Consider the following 24,879-nt stretch of genomic DNA (forward strand, 5'->3'; position numbering starts at 1 on the left):
AGAGCTGGAAAGATTTTTCAGATACATTGAGGAACAAAGTATTGTCGTTCTCAACGGATATAAAAACAGGCTTCGTTTCTTGCTGTTTGAGGTAAAGAAAACATTAGAGAAACTCCACAGGTCATTAGTGGTGGTGCGTTAAGCCAATCAGATCCCCAATGGGCACATTTATATGACTAGGTTTGCGCACAGGTCAGGTAGCCTATGGGCCTACTTACTCAACATTGACAAGGGCGCTCTAAACAAAAGACAATGACTAAATTGACAGAACGCCTAAATGGATTTAAACAAACCAAAACTTTTGTCTCACAGGTGTAGCATAGGTTGTGCACTCTGCAAACAATGTGTCTACTCCGAGAATGAGAACAGGAACATTGGAATAATAATATTGAATGCATAAACATAGACATTATCGGAATTAATGGTAAATGTACTACTGGTGACATATGTAATGGGGAATTGATATACAATAACAATGAAATGCAAACAATTCACACAATTAAGTTATGAAACAAGGAATGTGCACACATTGGCAGGAGAGCGCGCATTCTGGAGTGAGAAGTGCATTGTGCATCTGGGCGCATTTATGGCATTTACGGATATGGCCGTAGTGCAGAGCTGTTGTCAAGGAAGTGAGTTTGTGTTTATACAGTATGTACCTCTCCCACCTACCATCAACTAAGCATGTCAATGCTGAGCTACATAGACCCCTCCGCATTGTTACAAAATGTGGGAGGCGCATGGCGATGCCTCTGGAGGCTGCATTACAATCTTATTCTAAAATTGATTAAATAAAATATTTTCCTCATCAATCTACACACAATACCCCATAATGGCAAAGAAAAAACAGGTTGTTAGAAATGTTTGCAAATCTATATAAAAAACAGAAATACCTTATTTACATAAGTATTCGGACCCTTTGCTATGAGGCTCGAAATTGAGCTCAGGTGCATCCCGTTTCCATTGTTTCCACAACTTGATTGGAGTCAACCTATGGTAAATTAAATTGATTGAACATTATTTGGAAAGGCACACATCTGTCTACATAAGGTCCTACAGTTGACAGTGCATGTCAGAGAAAAAAGTCATGAGGTTGAAGGAATTGTCTGTAGAGCTCTGAGACAGGATTGTGTTGAGGCACAGATCTGGGGAATGGTATCAAAACATTTCTGCAGTATTGAAGATCCCCAAGAACACAGTGGTCTCCATCATTCTTCAATGGAAGACGTTTGGAACCACCAAGACGCTTTCTAGAGGCCAGGCCAAACTGAGCCTTCGGGGGAGAAGGGCCTTGGTCAGGGAGGTGACCAAGAACCCGATGGTTACTCTAACAGAGCTCCAGAGTTCCTCTGGGGAGATCGTTGTCCTTCTGGTAGGTTCTCCCATCTCTGCAGCACTCTACCAATCAGACCTTTATGGTAAAGTGGCCAGACGGAAGCCACTCCTCAGTGAAAGGCACATGACAGTCTGCATGGAGTTTGCCAAAAGGCACATAAAGGACTCTCAGACCATGAGAAAGGCCATGCCTACAGTGAAGCATGGTGGTGGCAGCATCATGCTGTGGGGATGTTTTTCAGCGACAGGGACTGGAAGACTAGTCAGGATCGAGGGAAAGATGAACGGAGCAAAGTACAGAGATCCTTGATCGTCTAAAACATTATTGGTCGACCAACAGCCTAACGACCAAACATCGACCAGTTGACTAATTGAGTTCTGCCCTAAATCAGGCACATTTGAATAACCTTAATTTTGACATATTTTATTGCAAAAATGCATTTAGTTTAAAGAAGAGTAGATACCAGAAAGCCCTGAGGAAGCGAAGGGGTCCTTTTAGAAAAGTTGCATAAAGTATACTAACATCACAGAAAGCAATGTCCTCTCTCTTTCTTCTTTGAGACAAAGATACAGCAGACACCAAAGGATCCCCTATCGATTGATCAAACATGTTGTCATTAACACAGAATCCTGATCAAATCAGTTAGGGCCTATGCCTGCAAAGATTATTGATTGGAGGACTCGTACAATAGAACAGGAAGCACATAATAGGACAACCAATCAGAACACACTGTGGGAGGTGCTACAGTATACAGTATCCCCCCATTAATCAGCAGCTTATAGAAAGTTTCACAATAAAAATGGGTGATTTCTTTCAGTCCACTCTATTCATTGATTAAAGTATGGTTTGGCATGGCAAGAAAATGTGTAATTTGCTCTCAGGGCATACATACATTCCACACTACTGTATTTCTTCGGTGGTAGATGTAGAATGTATGACACTGTACAAGCGATTTGAGAGGAAAGATATGAAACACATGGACAATTAAGGCACTGAACTGAGGAGATGTTCATTATATATACACTGAGTCATTTGTGGTACTGTAGTCTGCCTTCTGAGAGTACAGGCTCTGACCAGTGCTCTCTTCATACAGTAGGCTTGATAATACACGACTCGGGTAGGTATTCAATGACGAGCCAACTGTCCGATACAAACACTTTGACAAGTATGTGGTTATAATTGAACAATCACATTGATATTCAGAGTTCTGCCCATGTATTTTGTGTTATGTAGTCTTGTGGATATTGAGGAGACAGAGGGACAGACACATTTTTTAGGTTTGTGTCTGGTTAGTACTGTATCTCTAAAGCATATGCCATCAGATATTTAAAGCCTGCAGAATTTGGTCCTGAGACTACATATGAATACATCTCATGAAGGTGCAGTTGCTACTTCATGATGAAACAATTGAGTGATATTTTTCTGCCAGGATTTTCTTACATATCATTTACAATGTTTTTGTCAATGAATGTTCACATTTGTTCAGTGAAAGACACAGGGAACCCAAATCATTCTGGGACTGTGCATGACTACAGCAGTTTGAAATTCAGTATGAGCTGCAACATCATCATGCACTCGAAAATAATCATTTCCTATGGAACAACTACTGTTTGTCACTGTGATGATGTCATCTGACCTCGGACCATCTGTGACCTCTGACCTAGAATTCCATCCTTGTGATTGTCTGGTCTGTTACCTCCCTTTCTGAGGCATCCAGGTGTTTGTTAGCTTAATGACTGCATGCTGAGAGTTCAGGCGGACATGGTGGACAGTTGTTGGCACTGTGGGAGGAAGCCAAGTACTGTAGCAATGCTCCTGTGTCCTGGGAAAAGGGAGTCGCCTGTGTCCTCCTACCCCAGTGAAAGCTCTGATTCTGGGGATATGGATATGGCAGTGAAGATCTTCCTCCCTTGGGCTTACATGGACACACCTCTGACTCCTGGTGAAACAGGCACAATTTGAAAGGATATCACTCAAACACATATTAGAGAACAAGACCAGAACAAGACTAAAATCATGTATCAATAATCTGCCCACACTGAAACAAACGTTATCACAAGACAGTCATTTTAATCTAGAACTAGGCAGTGCTGAGCACAATCCCTTTGGGCTGTCATTGCCGTCTCTTACCATTCCAGAAAGTCATCCCCTCTGTGGCTGGCTGGGTCACTGTTTCCTCCGGACCACCTGTTTGAGGTGCAGCTCGCTCTCGGCTGCCACGATGGGCAGCTCGTTCTTCAGGTGGTAGCTGATCAGGTGACTAATGCTCTCAAACAGCATGTCTTTGGTGCGTACCTGACAGTGACGAGGAGGAGTAGGCTAACAGATGTTAGTAGGTCACCACATATTTAAGGATGCTAACAAGAATGCTTCCGATACCATTGTTTTGCACTCAACAATGCTAATGATAGGCTATAGCTAAGTGGCTGACACCATTTCCATATAAAATATATACTCTATGGGGAAAATCCTAATTTCCACTTAAGTAGAATTTTCACATGTCAATAGGTGACTGTTGTTAAATGCCAGAAGGTGATTATCACTCACCACTCCCTCTGGGTCCACCAGTAGCAGGTGTTTGGGCAGACCACAGTGCATGCCTGTCAGGACATACTGGCCTGGGTTGGTGGCACTGTCTCGTACCAGGAAGTCCCCGTCTCGGACCAGCAGTTTCTCAGCATCACGGCGACTCATACGACCGTGGTACCAGGCCTCCCGCCGGAGCTGCTCCTCTGTAGGGGCGACAGGGGCACGACGTCGGGGCGGGCTGGGCCACTGGTTCTTCAAAACACACACCCCACCGTTACCACTGACACCACCAGCCTCGTGCATCTTTAGAGCATCCTCAAAGGGTCCTACAGAGAACCAGGAAAAGTGAGAACACGTGCAGGGCACACACGTGGAACCTGTAACATGAATGACATCATCCATACCTGCCAACCCTATTTCCCAGATACTCCCTTCATCTTGAATAATAATATCTCTATTGTGTCAGTGGTTGTGTTTAGTGGATGGATAGCTGTTGAGGAGACTCACTCATGTCAAAGATGTCTTTCATGGGGCTGTCTGGCTGTCTGGCCCCCCTGTGGCCCTCTGCTCCCTGCTCCAATCCCTCCAGACTCTGGGTGTTCACATATAGGTGCTCCTCATAGTCCCTGCTCCCCGGAGTCTGGCCGTCTGCCCGCTGGTAACCATCTGATGTCAGACCTGTCAATCACAACTCAGTTTACTAATACATTGCTACTTACATACTCTCTGCATAATTCTTACTTTAAAAAATGAAGTACCCACAAACATTGTAATATCTGTAACTTGCAGTATTGTGACGTGCAGTACCATATCAGACCACATGGTGTCTCACCTGAGCTGCCGTTTTCAGTATCCCAGTGAAGCTCGTAGCACAGCTGACCTGAAGGGCAGGAAGCTGTCTCTCTCCTGGACGGAGAACCCATCTAAAAACAGATGCCCAAAACTCACATTAGCATTACTAATAGCAGACATGTACTTCTTTATGACTCTTCAGACCACCTGGTAATAAATAGTTCCACTTCTACAGACACCTTATGTTTGAATCCTCTGTATAGGCTGCAGGGTATGAGCAAGACTTTCCTCTCACCAATTAGCTAACCCAGAGGCCTGGTTTCTATCTCGAGTGATATCAATCTCTTGTAATTATGTAGCAGGCACATCTACAAGACAGTTATTGGGTTCCCTGCTACTGTATGCTCACAGTTCTCTCTCTTCTCTGATACTTTATGTTGAAAAGCCAGGCAAGGTCGTTAGTCATGTGTCCAGAAATACTATATCAAAGGGTTTGGTGGTGAGGGTGGAGGCTGGGGAGTCACCTTCACTGCCTTGCTCTCTGGTTGGCTGTGGATGTGGCCCAGCAAGGCCGTACAAGGTTTCAGCCTTGAGTCCACCACTCCCCCAAAAGGAGGCACCTTCCCAGGGATGCTGTTGTAGTAGTCGTGCTCCAACGAGTCCTCGTCATCTCCCCACGCTGAGTCTTCTGTCCTGATGTTCCTGAGGTGACACGATAAGAAAAGGTAATTTAATTCCCAAATATGACAAGGCAAGGGATCAGATACCCCCTCCGCATTCGATAACGTAAACACTAGAGTTGAATGGTTCTATTGTTGGTAGCAGGAGATACACACTGCTTTAAATAACAGTTTTGATTTCGATGGACTGAAATCTGAGCACAGCATATCACATTTCTAGCAAGAGACTGAGCTAAAAAAATTGAGTTTCATTTTGAGTTGAGAGTGTGTCTGTGGAAAATGCAAGTCAACGCTTTAAGTAGTACACCATACTTGCACTGTACCAATTCCGTGATAACCACACAGAATGAACACACTGAATGCATGTGTGTGTAAAGTCTTTGTCTTTCCAGACACAACCCTATATTGAGTGCAGTGCTTGTACACACTGACCATGGTGCATGTGGTTATATGTTGATTGTGGTGCTCATTTCAAGCGTGTGTGTCATTGTACACACTGTCAAACAGTCGATCCAGTGGTGTGCGATGGATGAGTGTTGGTTTATTGACTACGGATAAGTTAGCACATTAGAACAACAGCCAATGGTCTGGGCTTTTGGAACAGTTTGTAGTGTGCTAGTCTGGAAACCTGATGGTTGCTGGTTCACTTCCCTCTATCATCCCAGATTCACTGCAGTGGCCCTGTCTCACCTTTCCACGGTGGGGATGGCTTTGGGAGGGCTGTGGAGGTACTGTTTAAACTGCAGTTCAAAGGCCTGCCCGATGGTGCTGATGACATTCTGAGCTAAACCGTCACAACACTCCAGGATATGGCATGCTGAAGAGAACATGGAGGATATGAGTTCCGCAACGCCACTGTGAGGATAACAACTTATATTTTAAAGAAAAAAATAGAAAAACCTATATCTTTAAGTTAAACAAGCATTAGTAAACCATAATGCCAGAAAATCCTCATGCGTTTAACGCCAGGAAGAAACTGCATAGCTTTGTTTCTGTTTATGAAATACAATAGTAAACGGAATAGTGTGTAAGGAGATACCTCTCTGATTGACTGGATCTTTGGCCACATAAGCAACATAATCGGGCGTGTCCTGCAACAGAGGGAAAAACCTCAATAAACTCTGATGAATTAGGATATAATTGCATTAGAGGGCTTATTGATCATGAAGTCAAGGGATTGGAAAGCGGTCAAAAGCAACCAAGTCAGACATGCAGTCTGCCAAGCGGCCCATGTCAACAAACAGACAGAGAAAGGAAAGCACAAAGTGCACTTATGCTGCAAACTCTCACCGTGTCTCCCCCAGAGGCAAAGGAGATGGACTGCATGGGATGGTGTGCTATCACCTATTAAAAGAGGAAGAGAGGGAGGTGCAGCTTTTATATCAGTCCTTCATCACATCAAATAATCTACAAATCAGCTATCCTGTTAGGAAAACAGGTTTCTAAAGACTGACATGTATTGTTTGTGTTGCGTTAGTTGAAGAGATCTCCAACCTGTCGTGTGGTGGGGATGAGCAAGCTGAGACCCTCTATAGAGATGTTGACAGCGATGCTCATACCAGCGAAGCGAAGGTTACTCTTCCCCATGACGGACTGCAGGGCCTTGTTAATGTTCTACAGGACAGGAGCACAGAGCCTGGGCTTAGCATCACACACAATTGAACTAGTGTTGCATCAAAATACGTTCACTCACCTTCCTCCTCCAGGCCCCTTTACCCCCAGGCACAGCTTCACACAGTCTGTTGATTGCCTCCCTGGGTGGGTGGAGAGGGGGAGAGGAGAGGTGGAGGGGTCAGAATGACACACAGACAGTTGCCCCCATAATGAATCCCAAATCTCCCCTAAACCATACCCTTTACAAACAGTACATCTGAGAGCATCATGGTAATAGTTATATCTTGCCCTTTGATAGGCTAGAAGGGCATCTTGCCATATTGGATACATCTAGCCAATCCTTTCAGATCAACTAAAGTGCCTAGAGGATAGAGGCCAGGGGTCAATTTAGAATTCAGCTTCAAGCAGCTAAATGGGAAAATGTTGAAAAGTCTAACTGTACTCCATCATCATCCTATAGACAGCGTGCAGGTAAAGTGGTTGCATAAACTATAAAAAGAGCAAGTCAGTGGCCCTTCCCTCTGCCTCAGGTCATGGTCAGAGGTCAGGAGTCACCAATCCATCTCAGTTCAAAGGACACAGAGGCCCTCAGAATAAAGCAGGACAGCAGACGTCTAATCTCAGTTTACACACGGCTAACAGGAACACTTAATATCATAATCACATTTAGCTGAGTTCACATAAACAAATTCTCTCCAGTAAATTCTATTAGGGTAAGGAACACAAGTATCTCAGCATGATTGAAAGTAACAGCGTAATGTCTTGGTCTGATGATTTATGTGCTCATCAGGCTCTATTTGATTTGCATTCATTTTCCTCTCCATTTTGTTTCCAATCAGAAGCGTGTGGTGTACTACTGCAGTGTATTATATGTCATTAGGCTGGGAGCGTGGAGAGCATTGGGGACTTATGAGTGATGGATGTCTGATGATATCCCCTTGTGTGGTGGCAGAGATAGCCGGAACACAGGGTCTGTCAGGGGACAGAGGGGACAGGTGCGGCTGGCTGCCAGAGTCAAGGACCCGGCCCCTATCAATTGACTCGTAAATATTTAAAAAGCAGGAGCGGCCGTCTCCAGTAAAGGACTTCTCAAAGAGACTCAACTCGCTCTAATATTCTCCCAGGCGGCATGCAATGTGTGAAACTTACTCTTCAGCCTGAAGTGTCCCCACTTGCACTACCAAATATCTAGCTTTTCATGTGGCGCGACTAGTAAGATGCTTCAGGAGGGCTGTCATGTGTGCTAGCAAAGCAGAGGTCCTGGGTTCGAGCCTCATGTGAGACGAATCGGGAGGAAGTGGTACTCGCTAAACAAGCAGTGTGATGTTCTTTACACATGGATAATGGACTAATGTGTGTTTGTTCGTTTGCAGTATCTCTCCTGTACATGTTACATTGCATCTTTCCTGGCCATGTCCCATCCCACATGAAAAAACATACTAGAATACTATACTACACATTGTAGTATCCCTCGATCATTTGTAGTACTTACTATAGAATGCTGTAGAATTTTATAGTAAACACTACAGTATTATCATTAGAAAAAAACACTGTAGTAAATACTACAGTAATGTCTGCAAAAACATTAATCTGCAACTATAGTAAATATTATAGCATTTAATTGATATATACCCTGCCCATTCCCCTCACCCATATTGCAATTTGTGCCAGCCATAAGTGAGAAACCTACATATATTGTGTTCCCTACAGGTTATGGAAAAGCACAGAAGCTCTGTTTAGACCCCAGTCCTACAGGTTATGGAAAAGCACAGAAGCTCTGACCCCAGTCCTACAGGTTATGGAAAAGCACAGAAGCTCTGTTTAGACCCCAGTCCTATAGGTTATGGAAAAGCACAGAAGCTCTGACCCCAGTCCTACAGGTTATGGAAAAGCACAGAAGCTCTGTTTAGACCCCAGTCCTAAAGGTTATGGAAAAGCACAGAAGCTCTGTTTAGACCCCAATCCTACAGGTTATGGAAAAGCACAGAAGCTCTGTTTAGACCCCAGTCCTAAAGGTTATGGAAAAGCACAGAAGCTCTGTTTAGACCCCAGTCCTAAAGGTTATGGAAAAGCACAGAAGCTCTGTTTAGACCCCAGTCCTAAAGGTTATGGAAAAGCACAGAAGCTCTGTTTAGACCCCAATCCTACAGGTTATGGAAAAGCACAGAAGCTCTGTTTAGACCCCAGTCCTAAAGGTTATGGAAAAGCACAGAAGCTCTGTTTAGACCCCAGTCCTAAAGGTTATGGAAAAGCACAGAAGCTCTGTTTAGACCCCAATCCTACAGGTTATGGAAAATGTGCTCTTTTAGTATTTCTCCAGTAAGTTTCCTGAAGGAAAAATCCCCCACTTCTATGATAATCAAAGATAAACACAATAGTAAATACTACAGTAATGTCTTCAAAATAACTACAGTATACTACAGTCCGCAAAAACACTACAGTAAATACAATAGTATAGTACATTCTGAAAAACAATACAGTAAATACTAGTGTACTAGAATCTGCAAAAACACTACATTAATTACTTCAGTATATGAGTTATTTTACTACATTATTTATACTATAGTTAACTGTGCATACTACAGTTTACTACAGTGAATACTGCAGTATTCACTGTAGTGTTTTTGTGGACTTAACAGGAGAGAAAAAAACACTACAGTGAACACTATAGTATTTATACCATAGTATAATATTGTCTTTTTTCATGTGAGTTTGTAGCATATTGGCCCAAAACCATCACACTTTGACACCTGTCAAAGAGGACCTCATGATGGAATGATAATCAGTGTTCTCCAGGCAGTCTTTGAAGATGTGTCATGGGGAATGTCAGGCTCTTTCTTAATCTGCCAATAACAAGTGACTCCAGAAAAGACAACAGGAAAAACCAAATAGAAGCGGAACAGGAAACCTCAACTAAATGTAATTAAATTAAGTAATCCGGAATGCACGGTCAAATGGAGACATCCCCAATCTCTTCTTCCTTTACAATAACCGTATAATGTAAACAAATGTCATTCTGAAAGTAATGACAATATTGAGCTTCTTATTATGCTACTAAGTTATTCAAATGGAGCATTGTTAAATTCATTATTTCATAGATCTTGCCATAACACTGTCATAAATACATAAATGTTCAATCTCTGCTCTTCACCCTATTCCTTGTTGTCTCCTACAGGCATATTCCAGCAGGCAGGCAGGCAGGCAGGCAGGGGAGTGTCCGCGTGGACCACTGCAGATCAGCTCTCAACAGTCATTAGCGAACATCATCAATAATACATCTCTCCATTTCTGCCTCTCCGCCTGCACTTAAACCGTGTGTGTGTGTGTGTGTGGGGGGGGCTCAGATTACTGGCAATCGATCATGGAGGAGAGAAAGATCTGTCTGGTGTTCAAGATTACACACAATGTACTATCACCACCTCTGAGGGTATTTTTATAACCTCTGCTCAGACCAAAATAGCAGGGTCACAAGCAAGTAAATAAAAACTTAAATGAAAATAAAATAAAACCATCATAAATTATGTTCAGTTGTAGGTGTTTTGGGGGCAGGAATATAATGGTGTTTTTAAGTTGTTGTTTTTTATGTAGTTTTCAAACTTCTGAATCTGACGGGTCACATTGACATTGACTTTCTAATTTAAATGTAGACAGCGAGATGACGTTGCCACGAGCTGCACCGCAGATATCCGGCACGTTTGAATGGTGAAGCGAAAGCAACAAACTGCAAACGACAGTCGAGGAAAGAAGTCAGGGATGGTTCATCTGCGACAGATAAAAATCGGACACTACATGCTGACTACGCGTCTGGTGTCGTGTGCACGAGCGTTGCAAAATAAATATATACATACATGTTATTCAATCATTGCACCCACACTGCTGGTGTACGTCAACGAGTGTCTGCGTAGCCAGGTGCTAAAATATAATTTAGTTATCATTGTGAGGCTTGTCCCCATGCAAGTGCCGCCTCTCCCATCTCCTCATTGGTTTTAGAAGCATATACCCACATAGATGTTTGAAAGATTAACTGAGGTCCACACTCCAGTCGGCTGTGGTAATGCACCTTAAAGTTGGTTGCCAACCGCCATATAAAGTCCAAAGAAGAAGAAGCCTGAAGGAGGAGAGATTACTAGAAACTAAATTGGTTTACCTTTTTATCTGTGGATTAATTGTTGGAGTAGAGAACCTTGTGCGTTTAAGGTAAAATAACAACCAAATGTTTATGTCCCAGGACAAATTAGCTAGCAACAGCAAGCTAGCTGGCTAAATTGGCATAAATGTTTAATGCTTTTTGACCTGTCCCCAAATTATTATAGTTGGTTCAGAGTTCATTTTTATATTTCAAGCTGCGTGTCCTGATTGCGTCTGGTGTGCGTGAGATCGCATCTGATTGCGTCAAAATGCGTGTGATGGCGCACACAGACGCACGCGCGGTCTGGTCAGCATGTCATGTGGTTTTCCAACAGCAAGGCTCAGATCAACATGGCAGTGTTGCCATTGTTAATAAAATGTGTTCTTTATTATGGCGAAGTAAAAAAAAAGTACAATTTATTATTTTTTTATTTAACCTTTATTTAACCAGTTAGGCTAGTTGAGAACAAGTTCTCATTTGCAACTGCGACTTGGCCAAGATAAAGCAAAGCAGTTCGACACATACAACAACACAGAGTTACACATGGAACAAACAAACATACAGTCAATAATACAGTAGAAAAAGTATATATACAGTATGTACAAATGAGGTAGGATAAGGGAGGTAAGGCAATAAATAGGCCATGGTGGCGAAGTAATTACAAAATAGCAATTAAACACTGGAATGGTAGATGTGCAGAATATATATATATATGCATATATGAATGTGTAAGTAGAGATGCTGGGGTGCAAAGGAGCAGGATAAATAAATACAGTATGGGGATGAGGTAGTTGGATAGGCTATTTACAGATGGGCTATGTACAAGTGCAGTGATCTGTGAGCTGATCTGACAGCTGGTGCTTAAAGCTAGTGTTAGGAAGTGCTATTTCTTATGTAAGTGACCAGCATACTGATATTGCATTGTTATAACTGAGACAACACATAGCAACATATTCTCACAGTAAAGGATGTGGGGCCCCCTACAGGATAACTCACGCACACACACCCCCATCCAGCACACACACCAAATTTCCCCCTTTAGCTGAACATTGTGTGACGGCGGGATTCTAGAGTGACGGACGGCCCAGCTGAGCCAATACAAGAAGACTACCTCAAGTGTGAACCAATCCGAAGAATCGAACTTCCAGAATCTACCCACTTTCTGTTTTGTATAAATTGTATTGTAACGGTTCACTCTCTCTCTTTTCCTGCTGTTCTGTGCGAGCGAATGGAAGGGCCGTATATACGTGTACCAGATATTCTCACTCTGAATAAACCTGTCGCTTGTCGTACAATCTACCACCTTGTCTGAATCGATCCTTAACCGGCTCACCCTTCTACATATCCTTTTATCAACACTAGTGAGGGAGATATGAGTCTCCAGCTTCAGTGATTTTTGCAGTTCGTTCCAGTCATTGGCAGCAGAGAACTGGAAGGAACGGCAGCCAAAAGAGGAATTGGCTTTGGGGGTGACCAGTGAGATATACCTACTGGAGAGTGTGCTACGGGTGGGTGCTGCTATGGTGACCAGTGACATAAGGCAGTGCTTTACCTAGCAGAGACTTGTAGATGACCTGGAGCCAGTGGGTTTGGCAACGAGTTTGAAGCGAGGGCGAGCCAACGAGAGAGTACAGGTCATTTCTAACCCTCAAATCACACACTCACAAACTGAAATCATAATATAATATGATGATGATGAGGGCCTCCTGGGTAGCGCAGTGGTCTAAGGCACTGCATTGCGAGTTGTCTCATTGCGCACTAGTGACTCATGTGGCGGGCCGGGCGCAGTGCGCGCTAACCCACGTCGCCAGGTGCACAGTGTTTCCTCTGACACATTGGTACGGCTGGCTTCCGGGTTGGATGCGTGCTGTGTTAAGAAGCAGTGCGGCTTGCTAGCTGTGCCACCAGAGACTCTGGGTTCGAGCCCAGGCTCTGTCGCAGCCGGGCCGTGACCGGGCGGTCCATGGGGCAACGCACAGTTGGCTTAGCTTCATCTGGGTTAGGGAAGGTTTGGCCGGTAGGGATATCCTTGTCTCATTGCGCACTAGTGACTCATTGGTACTGCTGGCTTCCGGGTTGGATGCACGCTGTGTTAAGAAGCAGTGCGGCTTGGTTGGGTTGTGTTTTGGAGGACGCATGGCTTTCGACCTTCGTTTCTCCGGTACAGGAGATGTAGCAATGTGACAAGATAGTAACAATTGGATACCACGGAAATGGGGGTAAAAAAAGCAAAAAATAATAATACAATCATATATAATAATAATATAACCTAATAGTAGAATGTTAATGACCTTTGATCACATGATTTTTGTAAAGTTCATGCAGTCTACATGTAGGAGCCAGTCGGACAGTTTTTATCTCCAGAATGAAAGGCTACTTGACAAAAGTGATCTAGTCGAACACGCCCATTGAGATGAGCACCATGCAAAACTTTGCTCTCACACAGTCAAACAGACTATCTGCGCATGTGCACGGATTCCTCACCCTGCTACAACGTGGTAGTTACCGGACCAAAACAGCTGAGAAGTTTAGCCTTGCGCTTCAATGCTCTTGGTTGTTGTGGAAATTGACTCACTACTACTGTTTACTTCCCACATCCACGTCTTTTCGCTTCTGTAAGTCTACCTTTAAACCTAACCTATCCTATGATTTGACCCTTCACCTTATGCATTTCTGCCCGACAGTGGCAAGAAGTAACATCCCTCCCACATAAAAAATAAAATAAACAAGAGTGTGCAAAGCTGTCATCAAGGCAAAGGGTGGCTACTTTGAAGAATCTAAATGACAAACTATATTTTTATTTGTTTAACACTTTTTTGCTTACTACATGATTTCATATGTGTTATTTCATAGTTTTGATGTCTTCCCTATTATTATACAATGTAGAAAATAGTACAAATAAAGAAAAACCCTTGAATGAGTAGGTGTGTCCAAACGTTTGACTGGTACTGTATATACCACACGTAAATGGCTCCTAGCCTCCCACACAGGATACTTTCTGTCCCCAACACTAAAACAAAAAACTGAAACAAAATAATATAAAAACGTAATATATACAACTTAAACAACTAGTAAAGTAGATCTGATAAAACCCAGAATAGAAATAAAAACAAATATAAAAACCACAAAACTATAATAACCGTGGTCACAAGAACCTCCACCAGGGGGGACTGCAGCGTCCCCAAACGAACCACCACCTTTTCCCAATTTGCTCTCTCATACGGAGCTATTTTCATGTTTATATGTTCACCTGCCCGGGACTTCAGATGTAAATTAGCTGTAAAATTTAATCTGGTGCAACGCATCACTTCTCACTTCGGAGATGTTTTTTATGTTCATTGTCCCTGTCCAAATAAATGTAATAAAACAAGAAAAATACAAAAAAGACTAGAAAGAAAGCTTGCACTGCTCCAACTCAGACTTGGAGCCCCGCCTGGCCACCTTCGTACCACCACGTACACAAATAAACACACATGTAAACATGTGAGTGCACACAGTCACACAAACACACAGCAAAGGCTCACATGTGCCATTTACATGCATCAATGGCTTAGTCAAAATTATGTTTACCAGATACACAATATTCTGGGCCTTGCTCGTAATTACAGTGAAAAGCAGGGCTGGCGTGCCTGTGAATCTCTACCTGATTTGGTATCACTGTGACTCTTCTGTGTACCTTGTCCTTCTAATCAGATCGGGTTCTACTGACTCATCACTAGCAGGGCAGAATCAATCCTCACTTACCTCGTCACCTGGGTCCGAGTGTTGAAGTCCAGCGATCGCATCGACTTTAACACCTCAATGCAGCCCATGTACTGCAAAGATAGAAACATAGTTTATTACATGATAGATTTCCAACCAGATGTATTATTCTATAGATAATTTTTCTCAATCCAATTCAAATACTTTAGGTCATGAGACTGGAACTGTCATAACAGCCTTTTTCAGTGATACACGGTACTACGGCAATAGCATGTATGACACACAGTGTAGCATGTATTTCCAGAATGGTTAACACATAGCATGTATGACAATCATTATAACCATAGTACTAAAGGCCCAATTATTTGCAGGCAGTGTGAGTGGCAGAGTAATGGCCAGATTAAGGTGGCAATAATGTCTCCATGACTAGATTAGCAACACTGAGAACTCAGTGTATTCAGGGAACTGTAGCTGCAAAGACCCCTGTGTGTGTGTGTGTGTGTGTGTGTGTGTGTGTGTGTGTGTGTGTGTGTGTGTGTGTGTGTGTGTGTGTGTGTGTGTGTGTGTGTGTGTGTGTGTGTGTGTGTGTGTGTGTGTGTGTGTGTGTGTGTGTGTGTGTGTGTGTGTGTGTGTGTGTGTGTGTGTGTGTGTGTGTGTCACTGGGGACCAGGCAAAGTGCTCTGGGAGAGGGGACTCCATCAACTCCTACTACACCAAAAATACTAATTATACAAGATACGTATGCTAAGTATACTTGGACATGAAATGTGCCACGTTACTGAACCATATCGGTATCGAGGTCATATAAACATCACAGGCATAGGCCAAATTAGATTATGTTTAAATAGGCCACAACAGAGTCCTCATATAGCTCCTCCCACCAGCATCCACTGAGATAGGGTATGTTTACTGTACGGTAGTCCCGTTTACTTTCAAAGGTGTAGGAGCTTATTCAACGCTCTATCATTCATGTCCATGCATCCTCATTTGACTCAAGCTCAATCAATGTCTTCTTAGTTTGTTGTCTGGATCTGTTGTTGTGGCTGGCTGCTGCCAGAGACAGGGAGAGAAATAATCAGGCTAACTTCTCTGCCTGAGAGCTAAATGAGCACCCTAACCAGATTAGGAGACTGGGGAAGTCTTCCATCAGGCAGACGGTCTTCTTCTTCTCCCTCTTTCCCTCTCCTTCTCTCTCTCAATGCCTTCATTGTCACACTCTCTTCCGCACGATACACTGTCCCATCGAGCTCTCAACTTTCCTTCTGCCCCCCGGCAGAATCTCTAATACTCCCTTCCTGGAACCAGTGATGCAGCTTTTCCTAGAAACATTCCAGAGAAATGGCGAAAATTTGCCTTTCTTCTCTGAAAGATACACCATCTCGGCCACTGCCTTGCCTTCAAGGATGTGAACATCAACGACGGATATCTATCATATTACTGGGGCTAATCTGGCCCCACTATCACTGCAACAGAGAACATCCTGTTCAAGACTCCAGCTAAAGTTTATTATCTAATATCTCTGCTGCTGCTGCTCTGCTCTCCAGATAGAAGCAGGGGCCAGCAGAGAGAGACTGGCAAGGGGCTCATGTTGCTCAGTGGAAAAGGTATACTGTACTGTCGCTACCTGTCAGTTGAACTAAGTTGCAATTTTATTTTTTATTTCTCACGTTGCGGTTTGCCAGGCCAGGAAGTCTGCATTGCAGTGGCTTGGCTCTTGAAGTGGAAGATGCAGGGCTGCCACACCACAAATGCTGGTTAAACTTGCCTGGCTGGTTGGCTGGCCGCGGTGGAAGAAAGGAAGTGACTGGGTGGAAATGTGCAGGAAAGAAGAAACACACTACATGGTATGTATATGGCCACCTGCTCGTCGGACATTTAATAAAAAGAATCATGAGCATTAATATGGAGTTGGTACCCCCTTTGCTGCTATAACAGCCTCCACTTATCTGGGAAGGCTTTCCACTAAATGTTGGGACATTGCTGTGGGGACTTGCTTCCATTCAGCCACAAGAGCATTAGTGAGGTTGGGTACTGATGTTGGGCGATTAGGCCTGGCTGGCAGTAGGCATTCCAATTCATCCCAAAGGTGTTCGATGGGGTTGAGGTAAGGGCTCTGTGCAGGCCAGTCATGTTCTTCCACACTGATCTCGACAAACCATTTCTGTATTGACCTTGCTTTGTGCACGGGGGCATTGTCATGCTGAAACAGGAAAGGGCCTTCCCCAAACTGTTGCCACAAAATTGGAGGTACAGAATCATCTAAAATGTAATTGTATGCTGTATCATTAAGATTTCCCTTCACTGGAACTAAGGGGCCTAGCCGAAACCATGAAAAACAGCCCCAGACTATTATTCCTCCTCCACCAAACGTTACAGTTGGCACTATGCATTCAGGCGTTCTCTTGGCATCCACTAAACCCAGATTCGTCCTTTGGCCTGCCAGATGGTGAAGTGTGATCCATCACTCCAGAGAACAAGCTTCCACTGCACCAGAGTCCAATGGCAGTGAGCTTTATACTACTCCAGCCAACGCTTGAGCAGTTGCTGCTCCTAAACGTTACAATAACAGCACTTACAGTTGACCGGATCAGCTCTAGCAGTGTCCTGAAATTTGACTGACTGATTTGTTGGAAATATGGAATCCTATGATGGTGCCATGTTGAAAGTCACTGAGCTCTTCAGCACGGCCCATTCTACTGCCAATGTTTTTCTATGGAGATTGCATGTCTGTGTGCTCGATTTTATACACCTGTCAGCAATGGGTGTGGCTGAAATAACGGAATCCACTCATTTGAAGGGGTATCCACACACTTTTGTCCATGTAGTGTATGTCATGATGGCAGAGAGAAAAGCAGAGAGCAGCATAAATCTGCTGTCATACAGACAGTAATAGATTCACTGGTGCTCCTCCCTGCACACCACATTATATAGAGAGGATGAAAAGACACAAGGTCCCTTATATACACACATATTATCTGCCTGTCTTGCTGCAGGGGCCATTTAAATATTATTATAACGGATTAGGCTAAGCAAACTGAAAAAACTGGTGCAGGGCACAACCATAATTACATATTTCCTGTAATGCTCTCTGGTGTTTCCTCTCAGTGTAGCATGTTTAGCTGTGGACTATATTAGGCATGGCAGTCAGAGGCGTTAATTGTAGGAAAGCACGGTTAGAGCTGAGGGAAGCCCCTGGCTGAGTGTTCTCTCTATGCTGTCTGCTACTACTACTCCTCAGTGTTAATGCAGATGGACTCGTTGACCCTGCTATGTCACCCTAGTTCTTCCCTACCACGTGTGATACAAATGACTGTGATTAAATGTAATGGAGTATAGGAATGAATGGTGCCTGTGTGATGTAATTAGAAAGCGTGCTTGGGCCTAGACTGCTAATAAAGAGCCATGTCGTTTTGTTGAGGCTGGGGGGAGTAGAGGAGGGGGGATGGGAAGAGCGAAGGGGCAGAGGGGATTGCTGAGGGGAGATCATTGACATTGACGTCAAACAGTCTGCCTCGGATGTAACCCATTGTGAGCCAGAATCACGGGCTTAGACTAGGAAATGACATCTTTCTCACTAAAAGACACAATGGTTTTTAAAATGACCTATTTCATTGGACAATATTATCATTTGTTTTCTATATTTCTCAGATATACTTCTATTTGTAAGTCAAATTTCAATTAAATGTATTTATAAAGCCCTTCTTACATCAGCTGATGTCACAAAGTGCTGTACAGAAACCCAGCCTAAAACCCCAAACAGCAAGCAATGCAGGTGTAGAAGCACGGTGGCTAGGAAAAACTCCCTAGAATGGCCGGAACCTAAGAAGAAACCTAGAGAGGAACTAGGCTTTGAGGGGTAAGTGTAGTTTGACCAAATGTGTGATAACACCTAACGTATCCACTACCATCAGGATTTGTAAAAAGATCGTTACCATTGTTACTGATTAAGACTGTATGTATTGTATGCATGTCTGTCCAAAATGATATGCCATCCAATATTTAACTTAGGTGGAAACAATCAAACTATGATCAAGAAACATGCCACTCACTCACACACTAGCACACTAGCACACTTGCACACACACACACACACACACACACACACACACACACACACACACACACACACACACACACACACACACACACACACACACACACACACACACACACACACACACACACACACACACACACACACACACACACACACACACACACACACACGTCTCTCATTCACCACATGCAATATGTGTTGTTCTGTTTATTTCCTCCCCTCTTACCCACCCTGAAGCCTGTAGGGTGTAGGCTGACAGTCTTCCCACTACACCACAGCAAACAAAGCAGAGAGAGCCATCTATCTGGATGAAATCATGTATTCCTCCTCAACCTCGACCCATTGGGTGCATAACACACTACCTGACATTTGCATGTCCAATTGTAGCCAAGAGACACCTTTAGGGTGGTGAATCATCTTAACGTTGATATTATTTCTAAGGAATGAGACGTCCCAAATGTTAACTGCAAACAGGATATCTTCTGACAGTTTTGTCTTATTAAAGCTTTACTGAGGGGATTTAAATGATTCGCTATTTGACATTACATGAACTCTAGGTGGAAACCATCAACAAGCTGTAAAATTATCGCTGATAGATACAGTATTTAACTGCAAGGAAGATGACCCTTAAAAAATGCAATGCAGAAATGCTCAAAGGTATGCTGAACTATAACAACATTTGGGTAATGCACAAAGCTGTAGAGGGGCTGCATGTATGGTTACTCACCCTGACTATGTAGGAAGCCCCGGGGCCTGTGATCTTCTTGTCTGGGTGCAGCCAGCCCTGGGAGGGCTTGTGGATGAAGCTGCCCTTCTGGTTGAAGTCCTCCCCTCCCAGCCACATGCCCTCCACCCTTGTCCTCCGGTTCATCCCCGTCCTGGATCCGCTGTGGCCCCCGGGGCTCCCTGTGCACTCTGCAGCGCCTGCGCTGTGGCCGCCTGGACTGGCTGAGCCCGCTGCAGATCTGTGCCTGCTGATGGCCTGTAGGGAACAGGGGTTGACACACACAGGGTCACAGGAGTTCAAAACAGAAGCCAGACTGGCCATGGGACCGTTGGGGGCAGAAGTTCCACTGGGGCTGTGCAAGCCCTGCGATGAGGGGGCTGCAGCCTTGCCCGAGTCCTTGCTGGAGCTGGAGTTGGAGGGGCTCCTGCTGAGCAGCGAGTTAGAGAACTTCCACTGAGGCATCCTGGGGATGAGCATGCAAAAAGTGGTGGTGGCGTCCTGCTCCCCCTCCAGGCAGGGGGAGTCGGCCAGAGCAGGGGCTGCGGAGGAGGACCGGGGGATGGACTCCAGAGGAGGCAGGGGGGGCAGCGGCAGGCTGGGGACGGAGGAGAGGACCACCGGGGTGGCCACCACTTTGCCGCTCATAGCTAAGCTCTGCATCAGGTCGTCGGAGGAGGTCACAGAGTCGTTGCGAAAGCGGCCATACTTTGGCTTAAGTAGCATGCCCGGAGGAGCAGCCTGAAGCAGAGGCTGAGAGGGGCTGACAGAGGATGAGGGGAAGGGGAAAGGGGGAGGGGGAGAGGTGCAATGGAAGAGCGGGACAAAATCTGCTAAATCTTCCGGAAATAGCTGTATCCCCTGTTGAGTGAGTGCTGTATGGTCCTCTCCCACTCACACAGGCTCATTTCAATCTCTAGCCTCTCTGCATCTGAGCTGGCCTGCTCCAGCCTTCTCCCTTTCTCTGGCTCGCTCACATGCTCCCCCACTCTCTCTCTCTCTCTCTCTCTCTCTCTCTTGGTGATGTCATTGTGTTATTGCTTGTCTATTCGCCCTGCCCAGCTGCTCTCAGACAGCATTAGCCATCACACATCTGCCTGAGTCTCCCTCCTAGCTTACACACACACGCACGCACGTGCATTCGTTCACACAGTCAGCATCTACATGCAAAGCACAGACACCATTTACACATTATATTGTCCCTGCATGTGGCAATGACAGAAAGACAGAGCTTCCCACCATAAGACATACCGTAGGCAATTGCTGCAAAAGCAAAGCATGCATGCCTGCGGCCATTTTCAACAAAGACCATCAATGAATAATTTAGTGAAGAGAGTCAATACACATCATACGTTTAGCTACTATACATTAACATCAATATTTCACATTTATGGGACTTAATTGTGCTGCCAGTATATTAAGACAAAGCAGCTGTGACAAAATGCGATGAATTATCAATGGTTTTAGAGATGTAAGACATTTGAGAAAAGCCCCACTATACCTGAAATGTCCTATCTTTCTGCTCGCTACACTGCTGATTTCATAATGAGATGATGATGACTGAGAGCCGGGACTTGACTGAGGAACATGAACCCTTTGACAATCTTTTCCTGTTTCGAATGTGAGAGAGTCAAACCTCAAGGGAAACTCAGTCATTAGTATTGTGCAATATGGGGTGCTGTGACGTTAGAAAACCCAATTTCCCTTTGGTGTTGACGTCAATGTCCCCAGTATCGCATCCAAACTGCATCCTCTGTCACAGGCAACAAATAACAGGAAGTACTCTCCTCTGCTGTGTGGTTGGTGTGTGTTCTGTGTGTAGTGTGTTCACCACCCATCTCCCTACGGTATATAGAATACAAAGGTTTGCACTTAATCCATAACTACTAATTGTCACGCCCTGACCTTAGATATCTCTGTTTTTCTATATATTTTGGTTAGGTCAGGTTGTAACCAGGGTGGGCACTCTAGTTTTTGTTGTCTAGGTTTTTGTATGTCTAGGGGGTTTTGTATGTCTAGGGGTTTTTGTATGTCTATGTTGGCCAGATATGGTTCCCAATCAGAGACAGCTGTTTATCATTGTCTCTGATTGGGGATCATATTTAGGTAGCCATTTTCCTCATTTGTGTTGTGGGATCATGTCTATATTTAGTTGCCTGTCAGCACTAGTTTGTATAGCTTCACATTTCATTTGTTGTTTTTGTTCATTCATTAAAAAGAGAATGTACGCATACCACGCTGCGCCTTGGTCCGGTCCTTATGACGAACGTGACACTAAAGGAATAATAATTTAGCAAATTGTTTGGCACAGCACCGAAGTCAATAAGGAAAAAGCAATAATGAATGTACACCTGTCAATAATAAAGTAGCTGAAATTAACTTATTTTCTAACTAGCATATGTAAAATTGTAATGAATGAATCAATACATTTTTGCTATAGAATATGAAAACAATTCATATTCAGATTGACTATATAGACCCTTTCCCAGTACACGACACACTGACGTCAAGCACAGATGCGCGCGACTTTCGGCGGCAGTGAGAAAGCTATCGCCATCCGTGCCCATTCAAGTATTACCTCTAAACAAAATGACTTTTTGGGGGTTCTCATAATATGCTTACAATGATGTTTTGATTCTTGCTTGAATAGTCGCTAAGATTATATTTGGTTGTGTTCTTTGCAAAACACCTCTTTTGGATGCAGCGGTTGTTAGCTAAAATGCTAACACTCATTGCCAAAGAGACATTTTACTGGTTGAAGTTGAATTGTTTTGTAAGTATAATGCAGTTGATTTGCAATGATGACACAAACATTATATTAAGCAGGACATTCACACGAGCCTTAAAATCCAATTATAATACAAAAGTAGTATGAAAAGCTTTTCTTTGCTGGCGTTCTATATTTTTAATTTAATTTAACCTTTATTTAACCAGGCAAGTCAGTTAAGAACACATTCTTATTTTCAATGACGGCCTGGGAACAGTGGGTTAACTGCCTGTTCAGGGGCAGAACGACAGATTTGTACCTTGTCAGCTCGGGGGTTTGAACTTGCAACCTTCCGGTTGCTAGTCCACCGCTCTAAACACTAGGCTACCCTGACGTGTGTTGGCCAGTAACAAAAAAAACTACATTCATGCACATTTAAATTCAGGCTGTAGTACAACAAAATGTGGAAAAATGCAAGGGGTGTGAATACTTTCTGAAGGTGCTGTAGATTAGAAAGCCAGCGGGCCTAATATAAACTTTGTACATTTTGAATTAACAGGCTTTTTCAATAATACTTAGAATGGCCAACATACTCACAGCACACTGTGCAGGGCCCGAGTTAGATATGTATTCATGCAATTATTCCACAGTGACCTACATTACAGTACACAAACAACAACTAACGCTTTAAGGATAGGCTTTGTAGCCAATCATGTGATATTTTAAATAAAAAACGTTTTTTTTAAACCTTTATTTAGGAGAGCATGTTAACATGGATGACCAAATAATTAACTGAATCACCTGTTATCTAAGTAGAGGGAAATCAACCAACTAAAACATGCCACCCACTCATCCCAGGCAGAGCAGAACTCCAGGGCTAGCTGCTTATACAGTAATACGCTGTAAAAAAAAAAAAAGGTTAATTTGAGCTTAAATTGGATAAAGCCATCAAAACAACCTGGTAACTTCCTCCAACAACCCAGACTTTGACATGAAAGACAAACATCTTGTTTTGCCCCACAATATATCATCTTAGTCCGCAGTAGTTCCTCAGAGGGCATTGTCTTGTTACTGCACATGACATGGAGACATGGTTCAAAATCATTCAAATATGTCACTATTTGAAAAAGCAACACTGGGAACATTTGATTACAATTCAAAAAGGTCACATACAAATGTCAAAAAAAAGTCTTGGTTCATTTGCAAAGGCCAACGTTTGCGGAGGTGGAAGTTGAAAAGGCTTAGCGCACTATAAAATTGATTGTGCAAGGCAAAAATTAAACGCACTAGATTTAAAGAGTGTGTACGCTCAGAGATAAAATAGCAAAGAAATACAATACACTGTACATGCAGTAAACACAGGAATTATGAGAGGCAGAAATAGACTCACCTATATCTCAGACTTGAACAATAACCCAGAAATCTAAAACCCAAAACCAATAAAGGAAGTTCAGAGTATGTGAGAGAGCATAACGGCTTGATGAGCATAAGACCCTTCTACAAGTCATAGTCTGAATGAACAAACTCGCAATGGCAACAAGCCACAGTTAACACAAGTTCCACACAAAAACACATACACACATGCCTACTCCTCGACAACCAATTACATCACTTGGTTGTTTGTGGCATAAGATAATTGTCATCAATATGTAGGATGTGACTGATGACTAACTGGAAGAGAAGCATTAGACCATACTACTAACTAGGTCTACCACTTCCATGATAAGTGGGAGGAGAGTGAAAACAGACTCCACGATATATCATCAGATTAATATACATCTATCAAAAAAGTAAGCAGCATTTCAGACCAGACAGGCTTCTTTATAACACATCTAAAAACAAAAGAAGTGAATGCAGACGTTTAATACACACTGCAGACACGATGAACAACTTTTCTGATCAAATCGAATGCATCTGTATCTGTAACACTTACAGTGTGTTTGGAAATGCAACTAATTTGTTTGCACTGCAATACAAGGAGCTAATATTCACCTGGTTTTCAGCGTGCTGTAACACTGCAATCAGCAGTGGAATAAGGCAGGCTGTGCATGCACTATGTCTCATTAGCAACCATTACAGAGCCCAGAGATGTGATAACAACGTGCAAACACACTCTCTGAGAACTCAGGCTGTTTCTATGTAACTAATTCACAAGGGAAACTATCATACATGGGGCCTGTGGAAACAGCTGGGTTTCCAAAGTCACGAATCCGCCACTTTTAAAACAGCCCAGGTTTAAACCAGTTGTTACATTGCAGTTATAAAGAAGATAATGTCTTTGTATGTTTATGTATACTATCTACAATTATTATTATTGTATAGGCGATGAATTTCAAATAGATTATAAAAGCACAGAAGTAAAATGACAGTATTTGTTTATACAGCACTCTAACCCTCAAAGGTCACAGGAACAAATGTGGTTCCTTTGACATTGAAGTGTTATTTAGCAACTCAAAATAAACACTGATGGCTAGCTACATTACGTACACCACAAGAAGAAGTGCTTATGACTTTATGAAAGAGTGTGACTGGTGTTATCAGTGGAAAAACTAGGATTCCTTTAGGCAACATTTATGATTGAATATTCATTACATGATTGTAGTACTAAA

General features: G+C 43.3%; 1 protein-coding gene across 5 annotated transcripts; it reads right to left on the bottom strand.

Annotated features, from left to right (window-relative positions):
- Positions 1 to 2,014: 2,014 nt before the first annotated feature.
- LOC123997551 (SHC-transforming protein 2-like) lies at positions 2,015 to 23,850 on the bottom strand. Of its 5 annotated transcripts, none has more exons than XM_046301913.1 (14): positions 23,661 to 23,850; positions 19,567 to 19,821; positions 14,825 to 14,895; positions 7,031 to 7,091; positions 6,832 to 6,951; positions 6,628 to 6,681; positions 6,377 to 6,428; positions 6,028 to 6,154; positions 5,182 to 5,359; positions 4,698 to 4,788; positions 4,373 to 4,543; positions 3,884 to 4,191; positions 3,467 to 3,655; positions 2,015 to 3,275 (listed from the first exon to the last, which is right to left on the bottom strand). In XM_046301913.1, exons 2-13 carry the CDS (start codon positions 19,708 to 19,710, stop codon positions 3,503 to 3,505), a joined length of 1,530 nt encoding a protein of 509 aa, XP_046157869.1. In that variant the 5' UTR covers positions 19,711 to 19,821; positions 23,661 to 23,850; the 3' UTR covers positions 2,015 to 3,275; positions 3,467 to 3,502. The 5 variants fall into 5 exon arrangements, with proteins under 5 accessions (XP_046157869.1, XP_046157871.1, XP_046157870.1 ...); XM_046301915.1 differs by lacking the exon at positions 23,661 to 23,850 and adding an exon at positions 23,072 to 23,088; XM_046301914.1 differs by lacking the exon at positions 23,661 to 23,850 and adding an exon at positions 21,065 to 21,365.
- Between the last annotated feature and the right edge of the window lie 1,029 nt (positions 23,851 to 24,879).

This window comes from Oncorhynchus gorbuscha, linkage group LG15, assembly GCF_021184085.1.
Source record: "Oncorhynchus gorbuscha isolate QuinsamMale2020 ecotype Even-year linkage group LG15, OgorEven_v1.0, whole genome shotgun sequence".
In the NCBI taxonomy this organism is placed as follows: domain Eukaryota; kingdom Metazoa; phylum Chordata; class Actinopteri; order Salmoniformes; family Salmonidae; genus Oncorhynchus; species Oncorhynchus gorbuscha.